This window comes from Eleutherodactylus coqui, chromosome 12 (assembly GCF_035609145.1).
Source record: "Eleutherodactylus coqui strain aEleCoq1 chromosome 12, aEleCoq1.hap1, whole genome shotgun sequence".
Lineage (NCBI taxonomy): Eukaryota > Metazoa > Chordata > Amphibia > Anura > Eleutherodactylidae > Eleutherodactylus > Eleutherodactylus coqui.
The window spans coordinates 119898750-119926688 of record NC_089848.1 but is presented as its reverse complement, the minus strand read 5'-3'; the positions used below and the strand labels follow the sequence as shown (position 1 = coordinate 119926688).

Here is a 27939-nt window from a genome sequence, read left to right as displayed (position 1 = left end):
TGCACAATGTACATTACAAAGTGCATTATTATGGCCATGCAGAAGTGTACAGACCCACTTGCTGCCTCGGGACAACCCCTTTAAGTGTAGTGTGTAGTACACGGCTGCTGAAGGAAATGCGCGTGCACGCTGTGTAGTCACGTGCTGCCGAAGAGCCAATCAGACGGCTCTAATCAGCAGCGCTGCTTAACCCAAGCAGTTAGTGTTAATATGCGGTCCGGCGACACCAGCGGACATACTTGTTTTGGGCAGGTCGTGCTATCTGGTTGCCTAAATGCATATAAACCCATTTCAAATATGGAGTCCGCTGCTTTTTCTGCTCCTCCCATGTGGGCGTGTCTTATGTGACAGTATAGCAGACAGTTTGCCCTGTACTGTACATGCGGACATCATGCCGTGCTGGTAGCACCCACATGGCTGGTGAGCGGAGCTCTGTGCTGGACCTTACTGAGGACGGCATTGGCGAGCAGCTGACCCTGAGCTGACCGCAGGAGGGCAAAGGTACAGCGGATGCAACATGTGGCAGGACTAGCAGAGCTGAGTTGGTAGCCATGCTGGGAGTTGTAGTTCTTCCATAGTTACCATTGTTATCTGGTGTATGTAGTATTATATAATCCGGGAGACCCGATGCCTCTGCAGACCTGCCGCAGGCGCCTCAAGCAGTCCAATACGTCTCCCCGTGTAGATTTGTGACATTGTGTAGCCTTGTCATGTGAGCGCAGAATCAGTTGCGCAGTCCGTGTCCTTGTTACTGTCATACGATTCCTAGTAACCGCCGCTGCGCTGAGAGCGAATGGTAATCCGTAGAAATCGGCATCATTTAGCAGAAGTGCGTCACCGCTGTCCGGTATGTAGATCCGAATATCCGTAGGGGAGGGGACGGGTCACCTCTGTGGCAGATTAGGCCCAATGTCCACGGGCAAATTTGAATCGTGAAATCCGCGTGGACGACCCGCAGTTCATGCCGCCCGTAGGAAGACACGCGGGTCCGCAGCTGAATTAAAGCAGTGGATATGTTGTGCGGACAATGGGTCCGGAAAATAAATCGCAGCGTGCTCCACTTTGCTCCCGCACGGACGGCTTCACTGAAATCAATGGAAGCCGCCGCTCCGCGGATTCTGCGGGACAGCAGCAGATTAAAAACCATATATATATATCTCTATCTCTGCTGTGCATATGCAGCCGTGTGCCGGCCAGCGCTTCTGCACAGTAAAGACCCTGCTGACCTGTCCGGGTCTTCCTATTTCTGTACTGCAGATGTTTGCGGAGGCGCCGGCCGTCGCACATGTGCAGAACGTGCGCAGAGGACCTTTCATGGTATAAAGTCAGGCTTCTGGCATGGTCAACGTATGAGGTGGTCAGACCCCATCACTCATTGTCAATGGATGGTGTACTGTCAGTTAAGTCTGATGTCACCCATTTACATTGAGCCATGGGGACCACTAACTAAGGACTTGGATAGTGTCAGGGGCCAAACCTAAAACATCAACAGTAGATCAACAGGGGTCTGCCACCCACTGATCAGTTGTTCGCTGGGCTAGTGTGTTTGTGCACTGACCTGATATTTGCAGGAAGCAGATAGCTCCGTTCCCACTGCAGTGGCCAGTCTTAGTTTTGCAGGCAACGTTTCTAATAAAGTGAATGGCCTGCAATACCAAGCCTGACCACTGCAGTGGGAATGGAGCTGTCTGCTTCCAGCAGAAATCAGTGCATGAATATATTATCCCAGTGAGCAGTTGATCAGCGGGGGTCCCAGGGGGCAGAACCCCGCTGATCTACTATTGATGGCTTATCCTAAGGAGTAGTTTACAACTGGGCAGCCCCTTTACTTTCTCTGCAGCGGCTGACCTTTGGTGCATCTGCCAGTCCCAGGCTTTGAAGATTACAAATCCTTACGTGAACTTTTCTCCTGGCGGCTTCCTGCCAAAAGGTCATTGAGCAACTCTGCACAATAAGCAGTTAATGAGGGTTGTGTTATACCAGTATAGGTCGGCTATTAACAGAGATTTTTTTGCTTTAGATGAAGCCGTGTTACTTATCTGTGTCTGGGAAAGCTGGGTGACAGCCAACCGTGCCGCCATCACAGCTCTGCAAAGTGTCATGTAGTTTCTATAGACTATTAGGCTGCCTGTCCACGGGCGATTGCGTTCCCCGCGGTGATGATCCGGCTGCGGGTAACACAGTGAACGCTTTCCATAGCCGCGGCGGCCACGAGCGGATGATCATAGCGATGCTCTGCTTGCGGGATCTAAATCGCGGTACGCCATGATTTACCGCGGCGAGCCTATCTGTCAGTTAGACTCATCGCAGAGAACTAAACCTTCCATTTTCCTTTAGGTCCTATGGGCTTCCAATCATTTGGCTATTAGAGTATAATGACATACCATGGTATGGCATTATAAAGCGTTTAGACAGGCAGTCTATCAAGCCACGCCGCACCGCATGGCTTGATAGGCAATCAGCCATGGCAGCCCTTCAGAAGGTCCCCGGCTGCCATGGCAACCAATTGACACCTCGTGATCTCATTGCAGGTGGGGACATTCGTGACCCCCGAACAATAATCGGGGCATTTAAATGTTACTGTTAGAATTGACCGCAGCATTTAAAAGGTTAACATCTGTGATCAGCGCTGATTGTGGCAGTTGCAGGCAGGTGTCTGCTATCACAAACAGCTGGCACCCACCTTGTATGGAGCTTCATACAAACCCAATACGACCCGTGGTATTAATGCCCCACAGCTACTGTAATCATATCTACACTGCTGTACAATGTCCTCCATGATGTCATTCCTCAGTGCATAGAATACAGAACAGCCGTCTGCACCCACCAGCTCAGAGAAGACTGAAAATTACATATACAGCCTGCAGAGGGGAAAGCGTGACAGCTGCCGGGCACACGTCATATGATGGCTAGATGAAGTGTTATAGCTCATACGAGGCAGCTTATTCTGAAGTCATCTGACGGGATATTATAAATATGTGACCTCTTTCTTTGTAGAAGAATGAAGGAAGCGCCTGAAGCAGCGCTCGCATCCACCAACATCACAGCTGCCCAGCAGATCATGGCTTCCTCTGCAGGCGCGCTGCTGACATCTCTCTTCGGTAAGACTCCCATCCCAGCACTTTCTGTTGTACCCTAGGGGGGCTTCACATCTGCGCTGGGGACTCCGCTTTCCTGCTCCATTCAGAGATCAGCGAAGGAACCTCCGACCAGAACGTCCGACCAGATGTGAAACCACCCTTAGTGACCGGTTTATGTCCAACTTATCTCAGTGTTTGGTTTTCCTGCTGCACTCAATATGCAGTGTAAGGAGTCACCATGTCCTTTGTGTCCCAGCGCTATGAGCGTAAGGAGTCACCATGTCCTTTGTGTCCCAGCGCTATGAGCGTAAGGAGTCACCATGTCCTTTGTGTCCCAGCGCTACGAGCGTAAGGAGTCACCATGTCCTTTGTGTCCCAGCGCTACGAGTGTAAGGAGTCACCATGTCCTTTGTGTCCCAGCGCTATGAGCGTACGGAGTCACCATGTCCTTTGTGTCCCAGCGCTATGAGCGTAAGGAGTCACCATGTCCTTTGTGTCCCAGCGCTATGAGCGTAAGGAGTCACCATGTCCTTTGTGTCCCAGCGCTATGAGCGTAAGGAGTCACCATGTCCTTTGTGTCCCAGCGCTACGAGCGTAAGGAGTCACCATGTCCTTTGTGTCCCAGCGCTATGAGCGTAAGGAGTCACCATGTCCTTTGTGTCCCAGCGCTACGAGCGTAAGGAGTCACCATGTCCTTTGTGTCCCAGCGCTACGAGTGTAAGGAGTCACCATGTCCTTTGTGTCCCAGCGCTATGAGCGTACGGAGTCACCATGTCCTTTGTGTCCCAGCGCTATGAGCGTAAGGAGTCACCATGTCCTTTGTGTCCCAGCGCTATGAGTGTAAGGAGTCACCATGTCCTTTCTGTCCCAGCGCTACGAGTGTAAGGAGTCACCATGTCCTTTGTGTCCCAGCGCTATGAGCGTAAGGAGTCACCATGTCCTTTGTGTCCCAGCGCTATGAGCGTACGGAGTCACCATGTCCTTTGTGTCCCAGCGCTATGAGCGTACGGAGTCACCATGTCCTTTGTGTCCCAGCGCTATGAGCGTAAGGAGTCACCATGTCCTTTGTGTCCCAGCGCTATGAGTGTAAGGAGTCACCATGTCCTTTCTGTCCCAGCGCTACGAGTGTAAGGAGTCACCATGTCCTTTGTGTCCCAGCGCTATGAGCGTAAGGAGTCACCATGTCCTTTCTGTCCCAGCGCTATGAGCGTAAGGAGTCACCATGTCCTTTCTGTCCCAGCGCTATGAGCGTAAGGAGTCACCATGTCCTTTGTGTCCCAGCGCTATGAGCGTAAGGAGTCACCATGTCCTTTGTGTCCCAGCGCTATGAGCGTACGGAGTCACCATGTCCTTTGTGTCCCAGCGCTATGAGCGTAAGGAGTCACCATGTCCTTTGTGTCCCAGCGCTACGAGTGTAAGGAGTCACCATGTCCTTTGTGTCCCAGCGCTACGAGTGTAAGGAGTCACCATGTCCTTTGTGTCCCAGCGCTATGAGCGTACGGAGTCACCATGTCCTTTGTGTCCCAGCGCTATGAGCGTAAGGAGTCACCATGTCCTTTGTGTCCCAGCGCTACGAGTGTAAGGAGTCACCATGTCCTTTGTGTCCCAGCGCTACGAGTGTAAGGAGTCACCATGTCCTTTGTGTCCCAGCGCTACGAGTGTAAGGAGTCACCATGTCCTTTGTGTCCCAGCGCTACGAGCGTACGGAGTCACCATGTCCTTTGTGTCCCAGCGCTATGAGCGTAAGGAGTCACCATGTCCTTTGTGTCCCAGCGCTATGAGCGTAAGGAGTCACCATGTCCTTTGTGTCCCAGCGCTATGAGCGTACGGAGTCACCATGTCCTTTGTGTCCCAGCGCTATGAGCGTAAGGAGTCACCATGTCCTTTGTGTCCCAGCGCTATGAGCGTAAGGAGTCACCATGTCCTTTGTGTCCCAGCGCTATGAGCGTAAGGAGTCACCATGTCCTTTGTGTCCCAGCGCTACGAGCGTAAGGAGTCACCATGTCCTTTGTGTCCCAGCGCTACGAGCGTCCTCCTAGAGCTCTTACTAACCATCTTCTAAGCCCAGTAGGATTAACCCTTTCTTTTGTGATTTCCTCCCCAAGTGACGCCTCTGGATGTCGTCAAGATCCGACTGCAAGCTCAAAGCAAACCTTTCACTAAAGGTAATGTCTCCATTGCTCCTTGGTGCTCCTCACCTCCTTGACCCTCTGGTAGCTAAAGGTAGAATTGACTTCTCTGTAGGTAAATATTGGGCCTCTGGATCTTTCCAGTAGGTGAACCACTTTTGGAAAGCTTGTAGTAAGGAGGTCTTCTATTCTTTGTCCTCTCAGGGAAATGCTTCGTCTATTGTAATGGACTGATGGATCACTTGTGTGTCTGTCTGAACGGGAACAGCAAAGCGTGGTATAAAGTGCCGGGGCGATTCACGGGGACCGCGGTGAGATCATGTTTTTGTTTATTTATATTTCATCATCAGTGCAGAGGAAAACTTCCAGACACCTTGGCACTAGAGGGGTTGTCCGGGTGCAGCGGTATCTACCCGTCTTCTGTCCTGACGACTATACAGTGATGTGGTCCTTGTGTAAACCACCTGGCCGCTGCAGACAATCAAAGGCTGCAGCGGTCAGGAGCCATTCTCCTGGCATCATCGCTCCCAGCATCTGAGTGGTGATACAGCCTCTGATTGGTGGGTGGCTTTGATTTTACAAGGACCACTGAAGTGCTGGATTTCCAGGACAGGGGACGGGTGGGCACTGCCGCTTTTATTGTCCTTTAACACGTTGCCTCACTCTGACAACCCCTATGTCTAGCCAACCACGCAGCGGACTCTTCTTCCCATTCCTGGCTTGGTATTAATACTGTTGACTGAAACGCAGCGGCATTTCACGATAAAACACAGCTCTGCGTAACGAGGGAGCCCGTCCCGATGTCATGCTGCCTGGAGTTCGGGTGGCATAAAGCTCATGACGGGTTCCCTTTAAAGGGCTCCTCTCATCTGAGATACTTACGGCAAATCCACAGGGGGGCTGATGATTGTGGATCCAACTCCTTGGACCTGCAGCTTTCTAGAACCAGAGACCCCCACCCCAACCCATTCCGCTGTCCGCTGCATCCAAAAGGGGGTTGGGTTTTACAGAAACACTCTGTGCTGCAGTTTCTGTAACTCCCATAGAAGTGAATGGCAGTTATTGAGCCAGCGTCGCACAGTAAGCTGCTCTGTTCCGTCATCTCAGAAGTTACAGCAGCAGCCTAGATTGCTCTGACGTTTCCATAGCTGCCATTCACTTAGATGGGAATTACAGAAACCGTGCAGCACAGGGCGCTTGGCTGTTTCTGCCAAACCCGGGCGTGCCTCAGAGTGTGGAACTGGTGGCCAGTGGAACGGGATTTTTAAAGTATAATTGTGCTTTCTAAGAACTTCTGATATGTCAAGAGGAGATGTCAAAACTTTAAATAGCTGGGATCTGCAGTTGTTCTGCTGTGCGGCTGATCTGCTAGTACCGCATACTGTTTTCAGCCATCCAAGATTGCCGATGTGATCTACAGACTAGTGTTAGACTACCAATGCACTATACCTGCTGTTTGATTGGCCAGAGCTGCTCATGTGATCAGCACTGACCAATTGGAGAGCAGTGCACAGAGTGCATTTAGGTAGTTAGAAAATAGCTGCAGCCATCTTGGATGAACGGAAACAGGGCCTGAAAGTGGCGGATCGGAGGGACATCGGCAGAGAAGGACAACTGCAGGGAATATATCCCCCGCCACCTCTTGTCCCGGGATAGAATATTGTCCTAAACCCAGAGGGTCTCTTTAAAGGGGTTGTACTAGGCTTTCATGTTTATTCCCTATCCTATGTATAGGAGATAACTTGCTGATCGGTGGGGTCTCACTGCTGAGACCACCGCCATCGCAAGAACAGGGGTCCCATGTCTCCCGTCCTCCTCACTGCAGGGTTACTGCGCCCCCCGCAGTGAGGAGGAGACTGGGTGAATCACTGGTCACATCAGTGCACTAGTGCTTCGTTTACTTCCAGTGGGACTTCGGAGATACCTGAGCGGCACTCGCTTGGGTATTTCCTTGAGCCTCATTGAAATGAATGGTGCGCCAACTGCACGTTCGGCCAGTGCTGCCTTCATACTGAAAGAGGAACCCCTGCAGTGACTGAGCGGGAGCCCCATTCTGCAGATTAGCAGTGAGACCCCCACCGATCAGCAAGTTATCCCCTATCATATAGATGGGGGATAACTTGTAATTTTGGTACAACCCCCTTTAGACCCTTCATTTGCTATAATTTATTTTCTAAGTATCCCCGATGAACCTGCAGCTGCACCGCTGGCATCGATCAGGTAAATGTGACCCAAATCCTCGATCCCGTTGTAGGACAGATCTTTACAGGATGCATCAAGTGCTTCTCTATGAGGGAACAAGATGCTGATAATTTGCAACAATTGCAAACAAATTCATGCGATTGTCGCTTGGCTTTTCTCGCCATAGGGAAACCCTGTAGTTGCAGCGAGGCCGCAGTGTTACCCGGATTGTGGTGTCGGGGCTCCTCAGGGGCTCTTTGTGTTCTTGTATATTATTTCTATTGCAGATTTACGTAATCCTATTACACATCGGCATTTTTTCTGCTTTCTTTCTTTAAGGATGCATTTGTCCAAATTGTCAGAAATGAGGGGATGCGATCCCTCTGGAGCGGCCTCCCCCCAACACTGTAAGTGCTGTTTATCTTTATGGTTATTTCCTAACCTATTATATATTTTGGTGAGGGTGTGAAGTCTGCTGTAGATCCGTGGGGACGTTTGCACCGAACTGCATACTTTACTGCTGTGGAAAGCGCGCAGCCAATCTTCCCCATGTGAATGAGCCCTAACGTCAGATCTTTGTCCAGGTCCCACTTTTTGGTGTCTATAAACATTGTTTCATAGTATTCTAACTTGTGCCCACAGAGTGATGGCTATTCCAGCTACTGCAATCTACTTCACCTTCTACGACCAGCTGCGGGACATATTGATCCATCGTTTGAACAATGTCGAAATTGCCTGCCTCGCTGCGGGAGCCATAGCCAGATGTGAGTTCTGCTTCAGATACTTAAAGAGGACCTGAAATCCATAGCAGACCTGGAAGCCTCCACTAGGCACCAGGCTGCGTTGCAAACCAAATCACAATCGCATGATCTCTCTTCACCCCATAACCCTCTCTTTGTGCCCAGCAGTCAGGGGACAGAGGGAGCCCCCTTCCTCTATCTAGCCATTTAAATGCCTCCATAAACATTGATAATGGCATCTAAATAGTTAAACAGCCAAGATCAGCGTTCTCTCCAATCCTTGCCGCTGCTGCTAGGTGTCAGCTGTGTTTTTACAGCCAGCACTCGCCACGTGTGGAGCTGGATCTGCTCCCAAGCCAATCTACTCCATTGCAACTTGGTGCCCATCCAACATACATTTACATGAAATTTCACAAAGAGGTTCCAGGATTAGAAAAAGGGCTACTTTCTTCCAAAAACAGCGCCACCTTTGTCCACAGGTTGTGTGCGGTAGTGTAGCTCATTTACTTCACGGAGCTGTGCTGCAATACCACACACAACCCATGAACAGGTTCGTCATGGTGTTTGGAACAAAACAGCCATGTTTTTCTAATCCTGTACATCCCTTTTGAGCCCATAAGTACTTAGCAACCTCCGTCCTACATGTATGGTGGACGTCTGCGGGGATTTAATCAGGTGGGTTTGGAAGCTGAGGACACTCCATACACAGCAGTAACTACGATTAGCGATTAAAACCATTAGCGACTGTTAACCCCTTGAGTGGCACGCCCGGAAAAGTTCCGTGACGAGCTCCACTGCTCATAGCAACATAGCCCGGAAGATTTCCGGGCTATGTATCACTATGGGAGCTGCAGAGCACAATGCCACAAGCTGTGACAGTGTGCTCTGCCTGCACAGTCCCACAGAGAACAAAGCAAGGGCTTTGAAAAACCAGCAGAAGATATTGCCGACATGTCGGCAATGTCCTGCTTTGTTTACAGGTTGCCATAGAGACCATCGGCTTGTCAGAAGCAAGCCGATGGTCTCTGTGGCAGGGAGAGCTGGTTGTTAGCTGTCAGAGGACAGCTAGGTACTAGCTCTTACAGCAGAGATCAGAGAAAACCTCCGATCTCTGCTGTGTTAACCCTTTACATGCTGCAGTCTATGTGACTGCAGCATGCAAAGGGCTGTCACTGCAGCATGTAAAAGGCTGTCACCATCGGACCCCTGGAATGTGATCAGGGGTCCTGATGGGTCCCTGTGGAAGTCCCCTAAAGGGACAAAAAAAATTAAAAAAATAAAATAAAATAAAAAAAAAAAAAAGTAAAAAAATTATTAAAAAAAAAAAAAAACACTTGTCTCCCTTTACTTTGTAAAAAATCAAAAATACAATCACACATGTGGTATCCATGCGTCGTAATGACCCAGAGAAGGAAGTTAATACATTATTTAACCCCTTAATGACATGGCCCCTTTTTTTCTTTTTTCCCCATTTCTTTTTTTCCTCCCCCCCTGTTTAAAAAATCACAACTTGTCCCGCAAAAAACAAGCCCTCATATGGCCGTGTCATGGGAAAAATGAAAAAGTTATGGCTCTTGAGACGCAACTGCAAAACTAGTTGAAATTCAATGATTAGACCATTTTAAAAAACCTGCCCTGGTGGGCACGACAGGGTGGTAGGAAACCCGCCACTCAAGGGGTTAATCATTTAAATGCCGCTGTCCGTTTTGATCCTAAATATCCTGAACGGTCCTGATAGATCCTGGACGGTCCTGATAGATCCTGGACGGTCCTGATAGATCCTGGACGGTCCTGATAGATCCTGGACGGTCCTGATAGATCCTGGACGGTCCTGATAGATCCTGGACGGTCCACCCGCGATGAGGCTGCAGGGTGCTGTTCAGGTGTCATGGCAGACGGGGGCAGAGCTGCTATATATTTCTGTCTATTAAGGGCTTATTCACGGACGTATTTTTCCTCAGTATTTTGTGAGCCAAAACCAGGAGTGGGATATGAAAAGAGAAAGTAGCAGGGAAAGATTCGCATTTTTTCCGTATTTTGGACCCGCTCCTGGTTTTGGCTCACAAAATACTGAGGAAAACTACCCCTGTGTGAATACGCCCTTCAGCTGTGCCTGTGGAGCGCTTAAATGAATGCCTGCAGAAATACAATAGACTGCAATACTGATGTATTGCAGTATAGTTTACAAGTGCATAATCAATCCCTACTTCAAGTCCTCTTATTAGGATTTTCTTAAAATGGTAAAAATTAGGTGTTTTTTTATCATTTCAAACAATAAATAATAAGTTTAAAAATACTTTTTGCCTTTTTTATAAGAGAAACATAAAACTATACAATTTGGTATTGTCACATCCATAAACTTCTCATCTACTAAAATAAAACCTTTTTTTATCGCACAATGAACATTGTCAGGAAAAGAATGACAGAATGGCCCTTTCTTGGTCACCAGGAAAAATGTTAATAAAACAAAGTCGTATATACCCTGGAATGGTAGCGATAGAAACCACGTGACGTTCCGCATAACACAAGCCCTCACATAGCCCCATCAGCAAAAAAGTAAAAAAGGCTATGGCGGTCAGAAGACCACGACAGCGGGTTCTGTGAGAAGATATTCTAAAAGTACTGTAACAAAAACCTCTCTACATCTGCTGTTGCTGCGGTCTGTAGTAATACTGACCCACAGAATAAAGTTACCATAACATCTTTCTGGAGTCTGTGTACTGTAACAACAAGACCCTTGAAAGTGAGGAGTAGAAATCAAAAAAAGAAAAAAATGGCCATATCCTCAAGGGGGGGAAATGGGATTGTTCTCAATAAGAGCAACCATGTAATCCTGTAGATATGAGACCTTGTAATGGCCAACAAAGATACATGAGGAGACTCATTTGCACTTAAAAATACCAGAACAGGATGAGGTACAGGAGAGTAAATACTTAATTAGTCCACTGATAAGGATGTGAAATTTTTAATGTCTCTAAATTTGGTGTTAGGGGGTCACCAGGCCAGAGTGTTATCTCTGCTATAGTTTTCTCATATTTTCCAATGATGCATGAAACCACTTCCCATGTTGATTCTGGTCTCGAGAGTCAAAGATGGTTATAAACTTGTACTCCCAAATGTACTTCCATCCATCTTTGATACACTCAATGCAGGAATTAACATCGCAAGTGGCTTCATACATCATTGGTGAGCATGAGAAATCTAGAGCAGAGATAACACTCCGGCCTGGTGACCCCCTAACACCAATTTAGGGACCATAAAACTTTCACATCCTTATCAGTTGACTAATTTCATATATATGTGCCTTTTCATTTATGTGTAATATATACCTCTTCAGATCTATTTCATTATGCCTGAGGAAGAACCCTGAGAGGTTGGAAAGCTCGCTGTAATATCATGTATGTTTGTTGGCCATTAAAGGGTCTCATATCTACAAGATGACCTGGTTTCTCTTGCTGAGAACAATCACATTTTGCTCTACTGGCTAACGCGGTACTAAACGTTTCTTTTTACTCATAGGGGTTAATAACAGCAGACAATGTTACAATGTGACGATGTTCAGACGATGTTACAATGTGCTGATGGACTTTTTGTTTTTTTTATATTTTTCAGTGGGCTCCGCTACTCTCATCAGCCCATTAGAGTTAATCAGAACAAAAATGCAGTCCCGGCCGCTCTCCTACAAGGAGCTGACATCATGTATTCAGAGCTCTGTGGCCAAAGAAGGCTGGCTGTCCCTGTGGAAAGGATGGGGCCCCACAGTCCTCAGAGATGTCCCCTTCTCTGGTAGGTGCATTTCTATAATGGCCAAAAAAAATATTTATTTTCACGTAATCTGTGATGATATTCCGTATGATTCTAGTATTCGTTCTATCATTCTCACCTTTAGTTCAGTCCCAGACTCCATTTACATACTCATTAATATAATGAATGGCTCGGCAATGCCCTGAACTGTAGAATTTCTGAAGCAGCAAAAGTCTTCAGCAGACCTTCATCTGGGAATTTTATTTAAATTTTTTTTTTTTTTTTTTACTCTTTTTGAACACACAAGGTAAAAAAGAACATTTAGCAGTGCGGGTTACACAAATGGAACCTACCTATGCAAATCTAGGTACAATTACAGTCCTGATAGCTTGAACAATCTGTCCATCTGTCCAGGTACAAACATTGGAGAAATACAGTTGCAATCAAACTTATTTAACCCATTGCCGATATGGTTGTTTTACCAAATTTACAAACTTTCAGCTGTTTGGAAATAAAAAATAAAGCAAGAAATATGAGTAATTTAGCTCTACACAACTGATGGCTCAGGTAGCTGGCTCAAAGTTGGCTCTGAGGTCGGGAATATGAGTATCCAGCTTTCTGGGCTGGTAAAGATGACTGGGGTAGGCAATGGCAAACCACCTCGCAAAAACAGTTTGCCAGGGTGACCTCACAATGTGATGTTATCCCAGGAGTCAGTCATGACTCGGTGCTTGCACCAGGGGACTTTACCTACACAACTAATGTAACTAATGGTTTCTCCAAATTCAACATAAAATGCCCACTTTTAATGACTTTTGCAGTCTTAGAAGTATTCACCCCCCTGAATAGAATCCTTCATAAGGGCGCACATTTACAAATCAGATGTCTTAAGCACACCTGATGCAACTAATTAAGGGCTTCATTAGTTGCATCAGGTGTGCTTCAGATAAAACTCATTAAGGCCATATTTGCACTTGTGTATTTGCACACACAATAGATAGTGAATGCAATCCATTGATCTCAGTGGGCTCATTCACATGTGAGTATTTTGCATGCATTATTCTGTTGCACAAAACAGTATGCAGCATGTTGTATTTTCCTCCGCATTTACGCAGGGAAATAGAACCTATGAAACTACTCAGCCATTTCAATGTATGGAACCGCGGCTGCAAATTATTTTCACATGGAAAAAGTAGAATAAGAACTGCAGTAGCACAGGCAAAAATGCAACCTTTGATGCGCAAAAAATGCATGCGCGCATACAGCCTAAAACAGGACCCAAAACTGATGGATCGGGAGGACAACAGAGAACGACTGCGGGTGATATACTGTACAGTTTTATCCCCAAACCAGAGGGTTGACCAGGTAGAATGTTGGGATGTCTACCGATTTACCAGGGGGGCTGCTGGGAAGGATCTCTACTAGAGATGAGCGAACGTACTCGTTACGAGTACTTACGCACCCGAGCACCGCCATTTTCGAGTACAGCAGTACTCGCGCGTAAAGATTCGGGGGGCGCCGTGGCGGCATGGGGGGTAGCAGTGGGGAGTGGGGGGGAGAGGGAGAGAGAGAGAGCTCCCCCCTGTTCCCCGCTGCTCCCCCCCCGCGCCGCCGCGCCTCTCCCCGCCCCCCGGCGCCCCCCGAATCTTTACGCCCGAGTACTGAAGTACTCGAAAATGGCGGTACTCGGGTGCGTAAGAACTCGTTACGAGTACGTTCGCTCATCTCTAATCTCTACCATGAGGTTACTGATAGCAGCATAGCGTGCTTAGACTGAATCAGTGATTTGGATCGTAATGGTAGTCCTGGTGGCCTTGTCAGGATATTCGGGAAGCAGAGCAGAATGAGATGGCCCTCATGAAGGGACCCTGGTGGTCCCTTCCAATTTTACGATTCTATGATCTGGGTCTGACTAGTATTAAATCTCCTTAAAATCTTGTTGGCCCAAAGCTGTGACTCTCGATCTCGTAGGGTATCTCACAAATGCTTGTTCTCCAGACTTGTGTGATGTGTAAACGGTTTATTAACTGAAACGTTCCTGGGAACCGGGTCGATAGAAAAAGTCGAAGTGCCTGTTTGCCGGTATATCGGCCATAAGATAGTCCGTAGCCACAGAACAGTCTACGACAAAGTCTCCTGGAGACCAGGTCGATATCGAGAGGTTTACTGCTGACTTTTTGGTAGCCGGTAACTTTTCCTGTGTGGCTGTCAGAACCGGAGCGTAACCTGGCAAGGTCAGATGTCCCGGTGCCCGTAGAGCTACTCCTGGCTGTCCGGAGGACTCCTGCTCCACTGCCTGTGTGGAGCTTCTTTGATGCTTGCTGTTCTCGGTCTAGTCTGCCATACCCAGATACCGGAAGTGTGGCGATGCACCAAACTCGGCTCCTCCTCCACTTCCAACATCGCCCTTAAAGTGACACACTAAATAAAAACGAACAAGTTCTAGAACGTCAAACAGTCCCCGTAAAGCACAGCGAGTTATCATAAGGTGGTAGCGGTAATGTTAAACTTTGCTGCATCTGTATGGGATGTCATCTGAAGTTATGAGATTTTCACCGTGAGATGACGGGACTATGTCCAAAATCGGCAATATGGTGTGTTTACATGTAAGTACATGATGAAGATGCTGATTGATGGATAAGTAGATTACAGCGGGCTTCTGGGTCTCGTACCGCCCCTCTAAGTACGTTTTCTGTCCTGTCCTCCATCTTGCAGCCATGTACTGGTATAACTACGAGCTTGGAAAAAAGTGGCTTTGTCAGAAATATAACCAAACGGAAGCGACCTTCTCCATCTGCTTTGCCTCAGGGGCCTTGTCTGGATCAGTAAGTCTTTTTATATCCTTTGTTCTAGTCCTAGACAGTACTAATATAAGCGTGTCGTCCGGTCATAAACGGGAAGCGCTTCTCGTCCGCCGTCTCCTCTATCAACTGCCTACAAAACCGTTGTTTCGTTTCTTTTACCTAACTTCTCAAGGGGCTACAGCTCCTTAACACGAGAACTGCAGGAGCGAAGGGGTCTGCCGTCCCCCGCTCATCCGCGCTCGTGCAGCCGGTTCAGACAGGCAGATTCTTCATTGAAATTCATTCTTGTTTATTTCTCGACACGCTGAACGGCCGCCGTTTAACTGGAAGGACAAGTGAATGAGTTGGCGCTGATGCAGCAATTGAAGGAGAGGCGCACGATTCTCGTTCATCGTTTAGTGATTGGCTCGCGTTTAGACGCATCTTTATGCAGAGGCCCCCAGGAGCCACTCAACTCAGAAATGGATGAGAGACGTTTTTAGGCTAGGACTTCAGGAAGTACTTTTCCCCTTAAATGGGGTAAACTGGCTTCCTTCTCTCTTGTTTTTTTCCCCTTCCTCTGGATCAACGTTGGGGGTAACAGGCTGAACTGGACGGACGTATGTCTTTCTTTGGCCTTCATACTATATTACTATACAACAACCTTGGCTCCATACACACAGAGGTAGATCATACCGTGGCCTTGCTAAAGCACATCCTAAAATCCGTGAAGTCACATGGGGCTCAGAAACTGCCACAATCAGAGGAAATACAATCCTGATGGCCGCCTTGGGATTGTTGGGTGGCTGTCGCAGTGAGCTTGCCAGTTGCAGTGTACATTAGGATGTGATGGAGCCGGACCGTGGTAGGATCTTTGTATGCTGCAGCCTGAATGTGCCGCAAAAACACTAAAAGGATAGGGTTAAACTATAATAAACCACTTCAGAATGTATCAATACAAAGAGCTGTGACGGTCGCCGGTCCTGAAAAAACTTTTTATGTAATTATTAAAAATAATTAAAGGTAATAAAAGTAAAAAAAAAAACCCTTTTCCCATATTGGTGTTTGGTATTGCTGCATCCGTAAATGTCCCCATGTCTGTCTGAATGAGGTGCTGCCCGTTTGGGCTTTGCTGCCTTGAGTATTGGCTAGCTAGTGCAACGTTTAGTATCTGTATAATCACCTAAACTAGTCCTATACTTTGCAGTCATCAGCCCTCCTGGCACCTCACCGCGTCAGGGGTTACTTAGGCAAAAACGGAGCTATTCCTGATATCATAATCACTTGTGCTCTGCTGCCCCCTGGTGCAGGCTGTATGATATTACAGCCACTATTGAACAGCAATATTGGAACGATTTACAATTTACTGTTCCTACTCTTGGTGTCATTGACAATTGTTGTCAATAATTTTCTGACAACTAATCAAAACTTACTGTATTCGTCCTGATGAAGCAGTGCCTTGTGGCATGGGACACTGTGGAAACGCGTCGACGATCAGGCGTCTAATCCTATGAATAATGTGGATGATCAGACGCTTAATCCTAATCAATCATATATCCGCAGTTCTGATTGATTTTCATTCAGCTCTGCATTATTAGCAGGTTATTCGTCCTGTGACCACGGCTGTAGACTATCTCACGCGCAGTGGCTAATCAATAACAAAGAGTATTGGATTGTCATAGAACACACTTAGTAGTGTCATGTATGGACCCAAATGGTAAAGTAATAAGGGGTTAAACTATTGGTGGAAGCAATAAGCACAGCCCACAATCGCATCATATTACATACTTTATGACTGGGGTATTTTTTCTTATTTTTGGACACGTATTATCAGCATAGTGTCCACACGATATAACTATTTGCCCATTCTGGCATAGAAATTTGGTTGCCATCAAGCGGACATTTTGTTTGCCTTTGTTTCTCATATAGAAAAATTGGTGCTTTAGATATCAATATACCTTTCCCCAATAATAATCTACCCTTTATCTCGTCCTCTTGACGATCGATCTTTGTATCCTTGTCTGTATTTGTATGTCTGTTTAGTTCAACCACCTCCCTCAAGGTTAGTGGTTTTTAATAAATTATAATATCAAGTTTATTTTAGTCCTAAGGCCTTCCAGTGATAACGTAAATGTCCGCATCATTCATCCCACACAGTGAATGTCGTCAAAAAAATAAATACAGCACCAGAATTGTCCTTTTTGGTCACCCCACCTCCAAGAAAAATGTAACAAAAAGCCATGAAAAATTAGCATGTACTCAAATGGTAGCGATAGAAACCAGAGCAGTCACAAAACTAAGTTGTTGGGAAGTAAAGTTATGACTGTCAGAAGATGGCGGCAGAAAATCTCCCCCCCCCGATCTTCTTTTTTTTTTTTTTTTTTTTTTTACAGCAGTACAGCAAAAAAACTACCGAAATCTTTTGTATCGTTGCAATCGTACGGCCGCATAGAATACATTATCCTGCAGTGTGTGCCCCATACAAACAAGGACCTCATTGGTTTCATAATTATGCGTTTTCAGTCGCTCTCGCATCACAAGTAAACCTAGCGCTAGCGGGTAGCAGCCCTTCATGGTGAAGCTCCCGCCTGCCCCTGGTTATGGCTGCAGCAGGTAGAGTTGTATCATGTAACCGCTCTGGATCTGCTCGGGATCTGGAAAACCCTTCTAATGGCGGTAAGTTTGTATCTGTCGTATCTGGATGATGACGTTTGCTTTATACCTTACAGGTTGCTGCTGTCGTCACTTTACCATTTGATGTTGTAAAAACAAGAAGACAGATTGAAGTCGGAGAGCTGGAGGTGTCGGCCAGTAAGTTACACGGCTTTATTGCCATGAGAGCCTGCAAAGTCCGGCATGATCCTGATCCTCATTAAAGGGGCACTATCCTCATGTATGAGCCCCATTAAAGGGGCACTATCCTCATGTATGAGCCCCATTAAAGGGGCACTATCCTCATGTATGAGCCCCATTAAAGGGGCACTATCCTCATGTATGAGCCCCATAAGCAACCTTAATGATGATTCCATTAGTTGTCCCCTAACTTTCCAGGAACCCTACATGGCATCTCTGATTATGGTTATGTATGGTGTATACATCTGTGCATACTGTCAGCTCTTTCTCCCTCCCCTCTCCTATGTAGCCGGCAGATGTGAGAGAGTCTGTACCTACAGCTGATTAATGAGGCAGGGGGGAGTAGTTCTCTCTTACTAATCAGCTGTTGTACAGGCAGGTGCTGCTGTGGAGCGGAACTGCTATCTTTATCACACTGTCAGCAACGTACGGTAGCAGGGGCTTTTGTGTGACCGCTCTGCTCTCCTGCTCCTCCCAGCAATCAGCTGTTGTGCGGCTGCTCTGCTCTCCTGCTCCTCCCAGCAATCAGCTGTTGTGCGGCCGCTCTGCTCTCCTGCTCCTCCCAGCAATCAGCTGCTGCGCGGCCGCTCTGCTCTCCTGCTCCTCCCAGCAATCGGCTGTAGTGCGGCTGCTCTGCTTTCCTGCGCCTCCCAGCAATCGGCTGTAGTGCGGCCGCTCTGCTTTCCTGCTCCTCCCAGCAATCGGCTGTAGTGCGGCCGCTCTGCTTTCCTGCTCCTCCCAGCAATCGGCTGTAGTGCGGCCGCTCTGCTTTCCTGCTCCTCCCAGCAATCGGCTGTAGTGCGGCCGCTCTGCTTTCCTGCTCCTCCCAGCAATCGGCTGTAGTGCGGCCGCTCTGCTTTCCTGCTCCTCCCAGCAATCGGCTGTAGTGCGGCCGCTCTGCTTTCCTGCTCCTCCCAGCAATTGGCTGTAGTACGGCCGCTCTGCTTTCCTGCTCCTCCCAGCAATCGGCTGTTGCGCGGTTGCCCTGCTTTCCTGCTCCTCCCAGCAATTGGCTGTTGCGCGGCCGCTCTGCTCTCCTGCTCCTCCCAGCAATTGGCTGTTGCGCGGCCGCCCTGCTTTCCTGCTCCTCCCAGCAATCGGCTGTAGTGCGGCCGCTCTGCTTTCCTGCTCCTCCCAGCAATCGGCTGTAGTGCGGCCGCTCTGCTTTCCTGCTCCTCCCAGCAATCGGCTGTAGTGCGGCCGCTCTGCTTTCCTGCTCCTCCCAGCAATCGGCTGTAGTGCGGCCGCTCTGCTTTCCTGCTCCTCCCAGCAATCGGCTGTAGTGCGGCCGCTCTGCTTTCCTGCTCCTCCCAGCAATCGGCTGTAGTGCGGCCGCTCTGCTTTCCTGCTCCTCCCAGCAATCGGCTGTAGTGCGGCCGCTCTGCTTTCCTGCTCCTCCCAGCAATCGGCTGTAGTGCGGCCGCTCTGCTTTCCTGCTCCTCCCAGCAATCGGCTGTAGTGCGGCCGCTCTGCTTTCCTGCTCCTCCCAGCAATCGGCTGTAGTGCGGCTGCTCTGCTCCACCCAGCAATCAGCTGCTGTGCGGCCGCTCTGCTCTCCTGCTTTGTATGCAAATGTCCGGCAGCTCTGTTAGACAGATTTGCGATCCTTGTCAGCTGCCTGTTGGGTGCAATCTTGGCACGTTCACTCTATAGGACGCATTGACTCTTCCCCCACTTTGGAGGGGGAAAAAAGGTGTGTCTTTTATAGAGCGAAAAGTACGGCATTTTTTTAATGCCTGGGCATGGCAGAAAACAAGGCGCCCAGGAAGTGATTGCTAATGCCAGGAGTTGGGACAGTGATGCTGCAGCCTCTGATTTGCTGCAGCGGTCACCTGACTACCATTGGATGTACATATAGGCAGCCAGAGTTGGAACTGCTCAACTGTGTTCCACTGGACTGAAGATGGGTGAGTATGGTATTTTTAATTTGTTTTTGCCTTGCTCAGCCATTGAAATTTTTTTTTTTTTTACAGTGGAGAAACTTTTTTGTCTGAAAAAAAAACTGCCCTTAAAGGTGCCCATAGTCCTTAAAGGTATATTCCCATCTTGGACATTTGTGGGACTGGAGAAACCATGATGGCCGAACCACTTCTCTGGCTACCTGATGCACAGTGTGCATGTTATACATTGGTAGTCTAAGACAGGGGTCCCCACCTCCAGCCCTCAGGGACCACCAACAGGTCATGTTTTCAGGATTTCCTCAGTGTTGCACAGGTGATGTAATTATAGCCGGTGCCTCACACATTGCCACAGGGGTTTGTTACCATTGGATATCCTGAAAACATGACTTGCTGGCGGTCCCTGAGGACTGGGGTTGGGGACCCCTGGTCTAAGACACTACATGCTCAAGGGCAGCTCTGGTCAAGCAAAGCAGGTGTAATATGTTATGGCCCTTTAACACTGAATGAGACTCACATGTCATCACCATCGTGTTCGCACTCGGGCCACCAGTTTAGACTGCAGGAGGCGCGTTCACTTATCATTCAGGGTTTCACATTCCTATGGATGATCAGTGATCAATTGTATAGCGCCAACTTATCCCGCAGTGCTTAAGAAACTCTTAAAGGGGTTGTCCCGCGGCAGCAAGTGGGTCTATACACTTCTGTATGGCCATATTAATGCACTTTGTAATGTACATTGTGCATTAATTATGAGCCATACAGAAGTTATAAGAAGTTTTTCACTTACCTGCTCCGTTGCTGGCGTCCTCGTTTCCATGGAGCCGACTAATTTTCGCCGTCTAATGGCCAAATTAGCCGCGCTTGCGCAGTCCGGGTCTTCTTCTTTCCTCAATGGGGCTGCTCGTGCTGGATGCCGGCTCCTTGTAGCTCCGCCCCGTCACGTGCCGATTCCAGCCAATCAGGAGGCTGGAATCGGCAATGGACTGCACAGAAGCCCTGCGGTCCACCGAGGGTGAAGATCCCGGCGGCCATCTTCAGCAGGTAAGTAAGAAGTCACCGGAGCGCGGGGATTCAGGTAAGCACTCTCCGGTGTTCTTTTTTAACCCCTGCATCGGGGTTGTCTCGCGCCGAACGGGGGGGGGTTGTTGAAAAAAAAAACAAAACCCGTTTCGGCGCGGGACAACCCCTTTAAGTGGAGAGAAATGGAAAAAAGCAACATTCCGCCATCTTTCGGTGCATCTTGTTTCTATGGCGCACAAACTGCAACCAAATGACATGATAACTTTATTCTGAGGGTCAGTGCGATCACCACGATACCAAACTTGTATAGTTCTTTTTTTTTTTTCTGGCATGCACTAGTATTTTTTTTTAGATATTTAATTTTTTAAAATTAATTTCTGTCTCCATCTTCTGCACACAATAACTTTTTTTTATTTCCGTGGATATAGCTGTATGAGGGCTCATTTTGTGAGGTACATCCGGTAGTTTCCATTGGTACCATGTTTGAATACATACAACTTTTTGATCGTTTTTATGACATTTTTTTCTTGGAGGCAGGGTGACCAAAATGCATTTCTGCCGTTCTTTATTTATTTTTTTTCAGATGACATTTACCTTGTGGGGTAAATAATGCATTATTTTGATAGATTGGCCTTCTACGGACGCAGTGAAATCAAATATGTATTTTTGTTTTTTTTTTAAACTTTTTTATAACTTTTTAAAAAAATAATTAGTAAGAGATTATTGTTCTTATTTTCACATTTCCTTTTAGTCCTCCTAGGGGACCACAACATGCAATACTTTGATCGCTCCTGCAGTATGATGTTATGCCATAGTCAGTCTATCAGGCCACCCACTCAGATGGCTTGATAAGTATACTGCCAGGACAGCCCGGGGGCCATTCAGAAGGCCCCCGGCTGCTATGACACCTACATGGCTCCCTTTACAAAAACCCATGTGAAGGGTCGAAACGTTGCATATTCTCTATGATGTTTGAGGAAGAAGAAACCTCACTATACTTGGTTTTGGTGAGTGCTGCTGGGTCTCTACCTTACTTTGAACCCGCAAGGCTCCCTGTGATCTCCTCACGAACGGGATGGACGGGACCCCCGAACATCGTTCAGGGGATTTAAATGCAACTGTCAGAATGGACCGCGGCATTTAAAGGGTTAACGGCCCGAATCGGCCGCGTGGCTTGTCTGGGCTGTCGCTATAAGAAACAGCTGACACCCACGAAGTATGAAGGGAGGTCACAGTGCGACCTCCCTCCATACACCTCCTGCAGCTGCAGGACGTTAAAACACTATATGTCGGTCACTGAGGGGTTAAACTGCCGGAAACGTGAACGAGCGGCGCTGCATTTTATGTTGGCTGAAATTAAACGACGAACAAGAATTTAGCGATTCTCGTTCGTCTCGCAGTCGTTGGCTGATGCTAATGCCCAGAGTATGTCAGGTAGTCAGAGACGTGGAGCGGCCATCTTGGTTTCTCCAGGCCTGGCGGGTCGCTTGAACTCTTTCAGTAACTCCATTACTGGCCACATCTTCATGGAGCGGCCGGGTCTCCCCCTGACCCCCCCTGACTCCACTTATCAGACTTTTATACAAATGCCATAACTGTATGATCTGAGGAATGATAGTCGGTTAAAGACCCTTCATCTGGGCGTCACCTTTACATAGTTAATGTTGTTTTCTTTAGATTCACAGAAAAGGTCTACATCGACTTGGAAGATAATGCACTCCATTGTGTCTGAGAATGGCTTCAGGGGTCTTTTCGTTGGTGAGTTTCTTTATTTGAGGTTCTTATTAAAGGGGTTTTCCAGGCAGAATCCGCTGTCACAGCCGGGATACACCGGGGTCGGCGTGGAAGCCGCTGCTCCAACCACTGTGTAGTGGCCGATGTTCGTAATTGCATGCCGGGGTCTCATTCAAATCAGTGGGAACTGCGCCTGCAATTACAAGTGAAATCTGCACCAAAATCTGTAATTAGTCGTGGCAGGAAATGCCTGCTGCAGGATATTCAGCTTGTTGCCAAGAGTTAACCAGCTCTTACCTGAGCTGTTCTGCCTCTGTCGCTCCCTCTGAGTGTTGGCGCTGCTACCTGTCCATCCCAGGTCTCTTCTCTCTGGTACGTCATCCACCCTGCTTCTCCCTCGCCCGGTCCATCCTCCTACTTCTTCTCCTGTGTATTGCTGTACTCCGGGTCTATTCCCCCCCCCCCTTCCACCTGGCTGTAATCCAGATCTCCTCTTCTGCCTTCCGCCCCCCTTGCTGTACTCCGGCTCTCTTCTTCTACCTCCCACCCCCCTCGCTGTACTCTGGCTCTCTTCTTCTACCTCCCGCCCCCCTCGCTGTACTCTGGCTCTCTTCTTCTACCTCCCGCCCCCCTCGCTGTACTCCGGGTCTCTTCTTCTACCTCCCGCCCCCCTCGCTGTACTCCGGGTCTCTTCTTCTACCTCCCGCCCCCCTCGCTGTACTCCGGGTCTCTTCTTCTACCTCCCGCCCCCCTCGCTGTACTCTGGCTCTCTTCTTCTACCTCCCGCCACCGTCGCTGTACTCTGGGTCTCTTCTTCTACCTCCCGCCCCTGTCGCTGTACTCTGGGTCTCTTCTTCTACCTCCCGCCCCCCTCGCTGTACTCTGGGTCTCTTCTTCTACCTCCCGCCCCTGTCGCTGTACTCTGGGTCTCTTCTTGTACCTCCCGCCCCCCTCGCTGTACTCCGGGTCTCTTCTTCTACCTCCCGCCCCCCTCGCTGTACTCTGGGTCTCTTCTTCTACCTCCCGCCCCCCTCGCTGTACTCCGGCTCTCTTCTTCTACCTCCCGCCCCCCTCGCTGTACTCTGGGTCTCTTCTACCTCCCGCCCCCCTCGCTGTACTCTGGGTCTCTTCTTCTACCTCCCGCCCCCCTCGCTGTACTCTGGGTCTCTTCTTCTACCTCCCGCCCCCGTCGCTGTACTCTGGGTCTCTTCTTCTACCTCCCGCCCCCCTCGCTGTACTCTGGGTCTCTTCTTCTACCTCCCGCCCCGCTCGCTGTACTCCCAGTCCAGATTCGTACTGCCGTTTGCCTGTTGAGCCCCCCCCACTGTAGATAATCTAACAATGTAATAATACTCCCGTTTTCAGTATTGTGCATGATGAGCCTGATCTTCACTTTCATCTTTTCCCTTTTGCAGGTTTGAGTCCTCGCTTAATCAAAATCGCGCCCGCCTGCGCCATAATGATCAGCACTTACGAATTTGGAAAATCCTTCTTTCGTAATCTAAATAATGAGCAGTAGTTGAAAACCGCCTGATTGAGTGTTCGGCTGCTGTAAGACCTACCGCTATACTGAGGTCCTGGAGCTCTTGTGTTGTGATGTGCCGGACTACCTACCGCTATACTGAGGTCCTGGAGCTCTTGTGTTGTGATGTGCCGGACTACCTACCTAAGTGGACGAGATACAGGAAATCCACCATTCTAATGTTGGTGCCGAGTTATCAGGACGCTGTACTAGCACCTCTGCAGTATTTTGGGTCACTACCTTGCTCCTCACAGACACGCGGATATCCAGGAAGGCCGCTTTAATTGCGGAGTGTAATTAATAACCTTATAATTAGATCTGTGATCGTGTTCGCCATGGAGGCTATTTAATGGGACACTCAAGCAAACCGTATTCTGTGTTCAGCCTGGCATGATGCAGGGCGCGAGAGGCTTGGCATGATGCAGGGCGCGAGAGGCTTGGCATGATGCAGGGCGCGAGAGGCTTGGCATGATGCAGGGCGGGAGAGGCTTGGCATGATGCAGGGCGCGAGAGGCTTGGCATGATGCAGGGCTTCTCTCCATGCTGGTTCTGCATCCCTGTGTCATGCTCCGCCCCTCCGGTCCTGTTTTAAGTTATAAAGTGTTACTTAAAGGGGTATTCTGAGCTTTTTAGCGTTTTGGATAGGTCACTGTCACTAGGCCAGACGTCCTCATCAGGGGTCAGAGGAGGAGGTCAGAGTGAAGCTGGCGCCCCAACGTGCTCCTCTGACCCCTGATGACGACCTCCAGCTTGCTCACGACTGGTAGACCCCCATCCCTTAACCACTGATGACCTATCCAGGGAAGAGGTCATCAGTTAAAATGCCCAGACAACCCCTTTAATCTCTGCTGATATCGGTATTTTGATAGCAGTTGCCCTACTGACGATCGTCCATGTGACTTCGGCCTTACGATGCATTGCTTAAATTCTGGACCTTTTAAATGTGTTTTGTGTTTGTTTTAGTTGGTCTACAAATCCTATTTTTGGTGGATGGGGGATAACGTTGGATCTTGGTACAACCGCCATAAGGTGTCCCATAGATATTAAACAGGATGGGGTAAATTTACTGAAATCGTGTCAGTTTCTGGGGTCACTTATGGTGATTGGTCAGTCTGAGGCCCTGACGACTTTTCTCACCACTTTTGAGACGTGTCGAGGGAATCCTAAAGCAACTTTGTGCCACAATTTTGGCATTTAAATGTCCTAATAAATTGCCCCCAATGCTTGGTGAGCCCAGAGTCACCACTAGAGGGAGCTTGCTGCATGTATTCCAAATGTGCGTGCGGCAACCCGTATAAAGACTGTCCTGTCCGTCCGGTTATGTGGCCTCGTGGCGTTGTCCTCGGCGGCTCTTACAGACGTCTCTTAGAAACTCTAAGTGTCTGAATAAAATAAATCTGTCTAAACAGCCGCCCTGTAAACTGTCCGTCTGATTGTTTTGCGCCCGGAAATCCTCATCGTGCCTTCGGAGATCTCTATTGCTTTTGCAATCAGAGTGTAAGTGCCCTTCACCCTTGTCGGGTCACCCTCCAGAATAAAATGCCACTTTTCGTAATCTTTGTCATTTGGTCTCTTTTCTTGTCTTTATTGTGTGTTGCAATAGAAGGTATGCAAATAGGGAAGATGGAACAATGCCTCTACAGCGTCCCCTATTGGAAGGCAGCATTCCTACAAGTCGATGTCTGACCTTTCAACAGGTCTTGTAACAGTTTCTGGGATTTATGGCTTGTTAAGTGGAGTACAATGCAGTAATAGAGTGGTGCAATAAAGTTGTAAGTGCACTAGATGGCAGCACTCACCACGTTATTGTAGTATATATTCCTGCAGCTTCCACTAGATGGCAGGAATATACTACAATGTAGTTGTAACTGCTGCCATCTAGTGGACACTGGAGGAATATATTACAATAGTGTGGAAAGTACTGGCACCTAGTGGACGCTGCAGTAATACATATTACAATAGTGTGGTGATTGCTGTTGTGTCCACTAGATGGCAGCAGTTACCACACTATTGTAGTATATTCCTGCAGCGTCCACTAGATGGCAGTTCTTGCGCTATTGTAGTATATTCCTGCAGCGTCCACTAGATGGCAGTTCTTGCGCTATTGTTGTATATTCCTGCAGCGTCCACTAGATGGCAGTTCTTGCGCTATTGTTGTATATTCCTGCAGCGTCCACTAGATGGCAGTTCTTGCGCTATTGTTGTATATTCCTGCAGCGTCCACTAGATGGCAGTTCTTGCGCTATTGTTGTATATTCCTGCAGCGTCCACTAGATGGCAGTTCTTGCGCTATTGTTGTATATTCCTGCAGCGTCCACTAGATGGCAGTTCTTGCGCTATTGTTGTATATTCCTGCAGCGTCCACTAGATGGCAGCACTTATCACACTAATATAGTTGTAACTGCTGCCTATTACTGGGGGGTGGGTCACCTGCTTATTACTGGGGGGGCTACTTATTACAGGGGAAGGGGCTGCCTATTACTGGGGGTGGGTCACCTGCTTATTACTGGGGGGGGGGGGCTACTTATTACAGGGGAAGGGGCTGCTTATTACTGGGGTGGGGGGGCGCTGTCTATTACTGGGGGGGGGGGGCCTGCCTATTACGGGGGGGAAGACCTACGGGAGAGGGGGGACCTGCTTCCTGCTTATTACGGGGAGGGGGGGGGGGCCTGCTTATTACGGGGGAAGGGGGACCTGTTTATTACTGGGGGATGGGGCTACTTTTTACTGGGGGAGGGACTGCTTATTACTGAAGGGTGGGGGAGATAAATTATATGCTGCCCTATGTGTGTACTGCCAGGACATTCTAAATGTTATAATTAAATAAGAATGCACTAAACTCCAACCCCCTTCATAACCCTGCCCCATATAACCAAAGCCCCGCCCATGTCCCGCCCAACCCTGCCAGGCCTTGTAAAAATGGTCTTGCTTAAAGCCGGTCCCTCGTGCCAAAAAGGTTGGGGACCACTGCTCTAGTAGACCATGCTGGAATATACAATAATAGTGTGCTAAGTGCTGCCATCTAGTGGACACGGCAGCACATGCCACTCGTTATATATTCCTGCCACCTAGTGGACGCTGCAGAATATATTACAATACTGTGGCAAGTAGAGGATGCTGCAGGAATATACTACAGTAGTGTGGGAAGTGCTGCTGTGTCCACCAGATGGCAGCACTTGGCACACTATTGCAATATGTTCCTGCAGTGTCCACTAGATGGCAGCACTTAGCACTACAATAGAATATACAACAATGGTGTGGTAAGTACTGCGACCTAGTTGAGGCTGCAGGAATATACAACAGTAGTGTGGTAAGTGTCCACCAGATGGCAGTACTTAACACACTATTGTGGTATATTCTGTTATAGGGGCATGTGCTGCCATCTGGTGGACACGGCAGCACTTCCCACACTATTGTAGTATATTCCTGCAGCGTCCAGTAGATGGCAGCCCATACCACTACAAGAGTGTGCTAAGTGCTGGCATCTAGTAGGTGCTGCAGGAATATACAAAAGTAGTGTGGCGAGTACTGCCATCTAGTGGACGCTGCAGGAGTATATTACAATAGTGTGGCACTTGGACACAGCAGCACTTGCCACTCTATTGTAATATATTCCTGCCATCTAGTGGACACTGCAGACTATATATTACAATACTGGGGCAAGTGCTGCCATCTAGTGAACGCAGCAGGAATATACTACAATAGTATGGGAAATGCTGCCATGTCCACCAGATGGCAGCACTTGCCGCTACAACAGAATATACCACAGTAGTGTGGTAAGTGCTGCCATCTGGTGAACCCTGCATGAATATGCTACAATAGTTTGGCAAGTGCTGCCATCTAGTGGTTGTTTTAGGTACATACTACAATAGTGTGTGAAGCGCAGCAGTGTCCACTAGATGGCAGTATGTACCACATTATTGTAGTATATTCCTGCAGCATCCACTAGATGGCCCTCTCCTGGCCGCAATCCAACTTTGGACAAATACTTAGACTCCTTTAGGCATGCGGTGCAATCCACTATACTGGACAAGCACTATGGATGTGGAATCCTTGTATTCCAACATCCCACACGAGGATGGACTGACCGCCTGCCAGGCGCACCTTGAGGCCAATGGGGTCGCCTCTGACGCAGTGCTACAACTCGCAAGATTCATTCTCACACACAATTATTTCTCCGTTGGCAAAGAGATATTCCTGCAACTCACAGGGACTGCCAGGGGCAGTAAAATGGCACCGCAATATGCCAACC

The 27939-nt window shown here is 48.4% G+C and overlaps 1 protein-coding gene across 3 annotated transcripts; it reads left to right on the top strand.

Annotated features, from left to right (window-relative positions):
• Positions 1-88: 88 nt before the first annotated feature.
• SLC25A40 (solute carrier family 25 member 40) lies at positions 89-25242 on the top strand. Of its 3 annotated transcripts, none has more exons than XR_010787419.1 (12): positions 89-501; positions 2998-3101; positions 5186-5245; positions 5414-5520; positions 7730-7797; positions 8033-8154; positions 11743-11916; positions 14590-14699; positions 17387-17468; positions 22109-22189; positions 23581-23775; positions 23828-25242. XR_010787419.1 is itself a non-coding variant. In XM_066585462.1 (11 exons), exons 2-11 carry the CDS (start codon positions 3002-3004, stop codon positions 23682-23684), a joined length of 1008 nt encoding a protein of 335 aa, XP_066441559.1. In that variant the 5' UTR covers positions 89-501; positions 2998-3001; the 3' UTR covers positions 23685-25242. The 3 variants fall into 3 exon arrangements, 1 of the variants encoding a protein (XP_066441559.1); XR_010787418.1 differs by having other exon boundaries at positions 23581-24096; positions 24201-25242; XM_066585462.1 differs by having other exon boundaries at positions 23581-25242.
• The last annotated feature ends 2697 nt before the right edge of the window (positions 25243-27939 follow it).

Coding starts and splice junctions, on each gene's coding strand:
- SLC25A40 (XM_066585462.1), top strand. CDS start 3,002: ATGAAGGAAGCGCCTGAAGCAGCGCTCGCATCCACCAACATCACAGCT. Junction 11,917..14,589: donor CAGAGATGTCCCCTTCTCTG/GTAGGTGCATTT, acceptor TCCATCTTGCAG/CCATGTACTGGTATAACTAC. Junction 22,190..23,580: donor CTTCAGGGGTCTTTTCGTTG/GTGAGTTTCTTT, acceptor TCCCTTTTGCAG/GTTTGAGTCCTCGCTTAATC.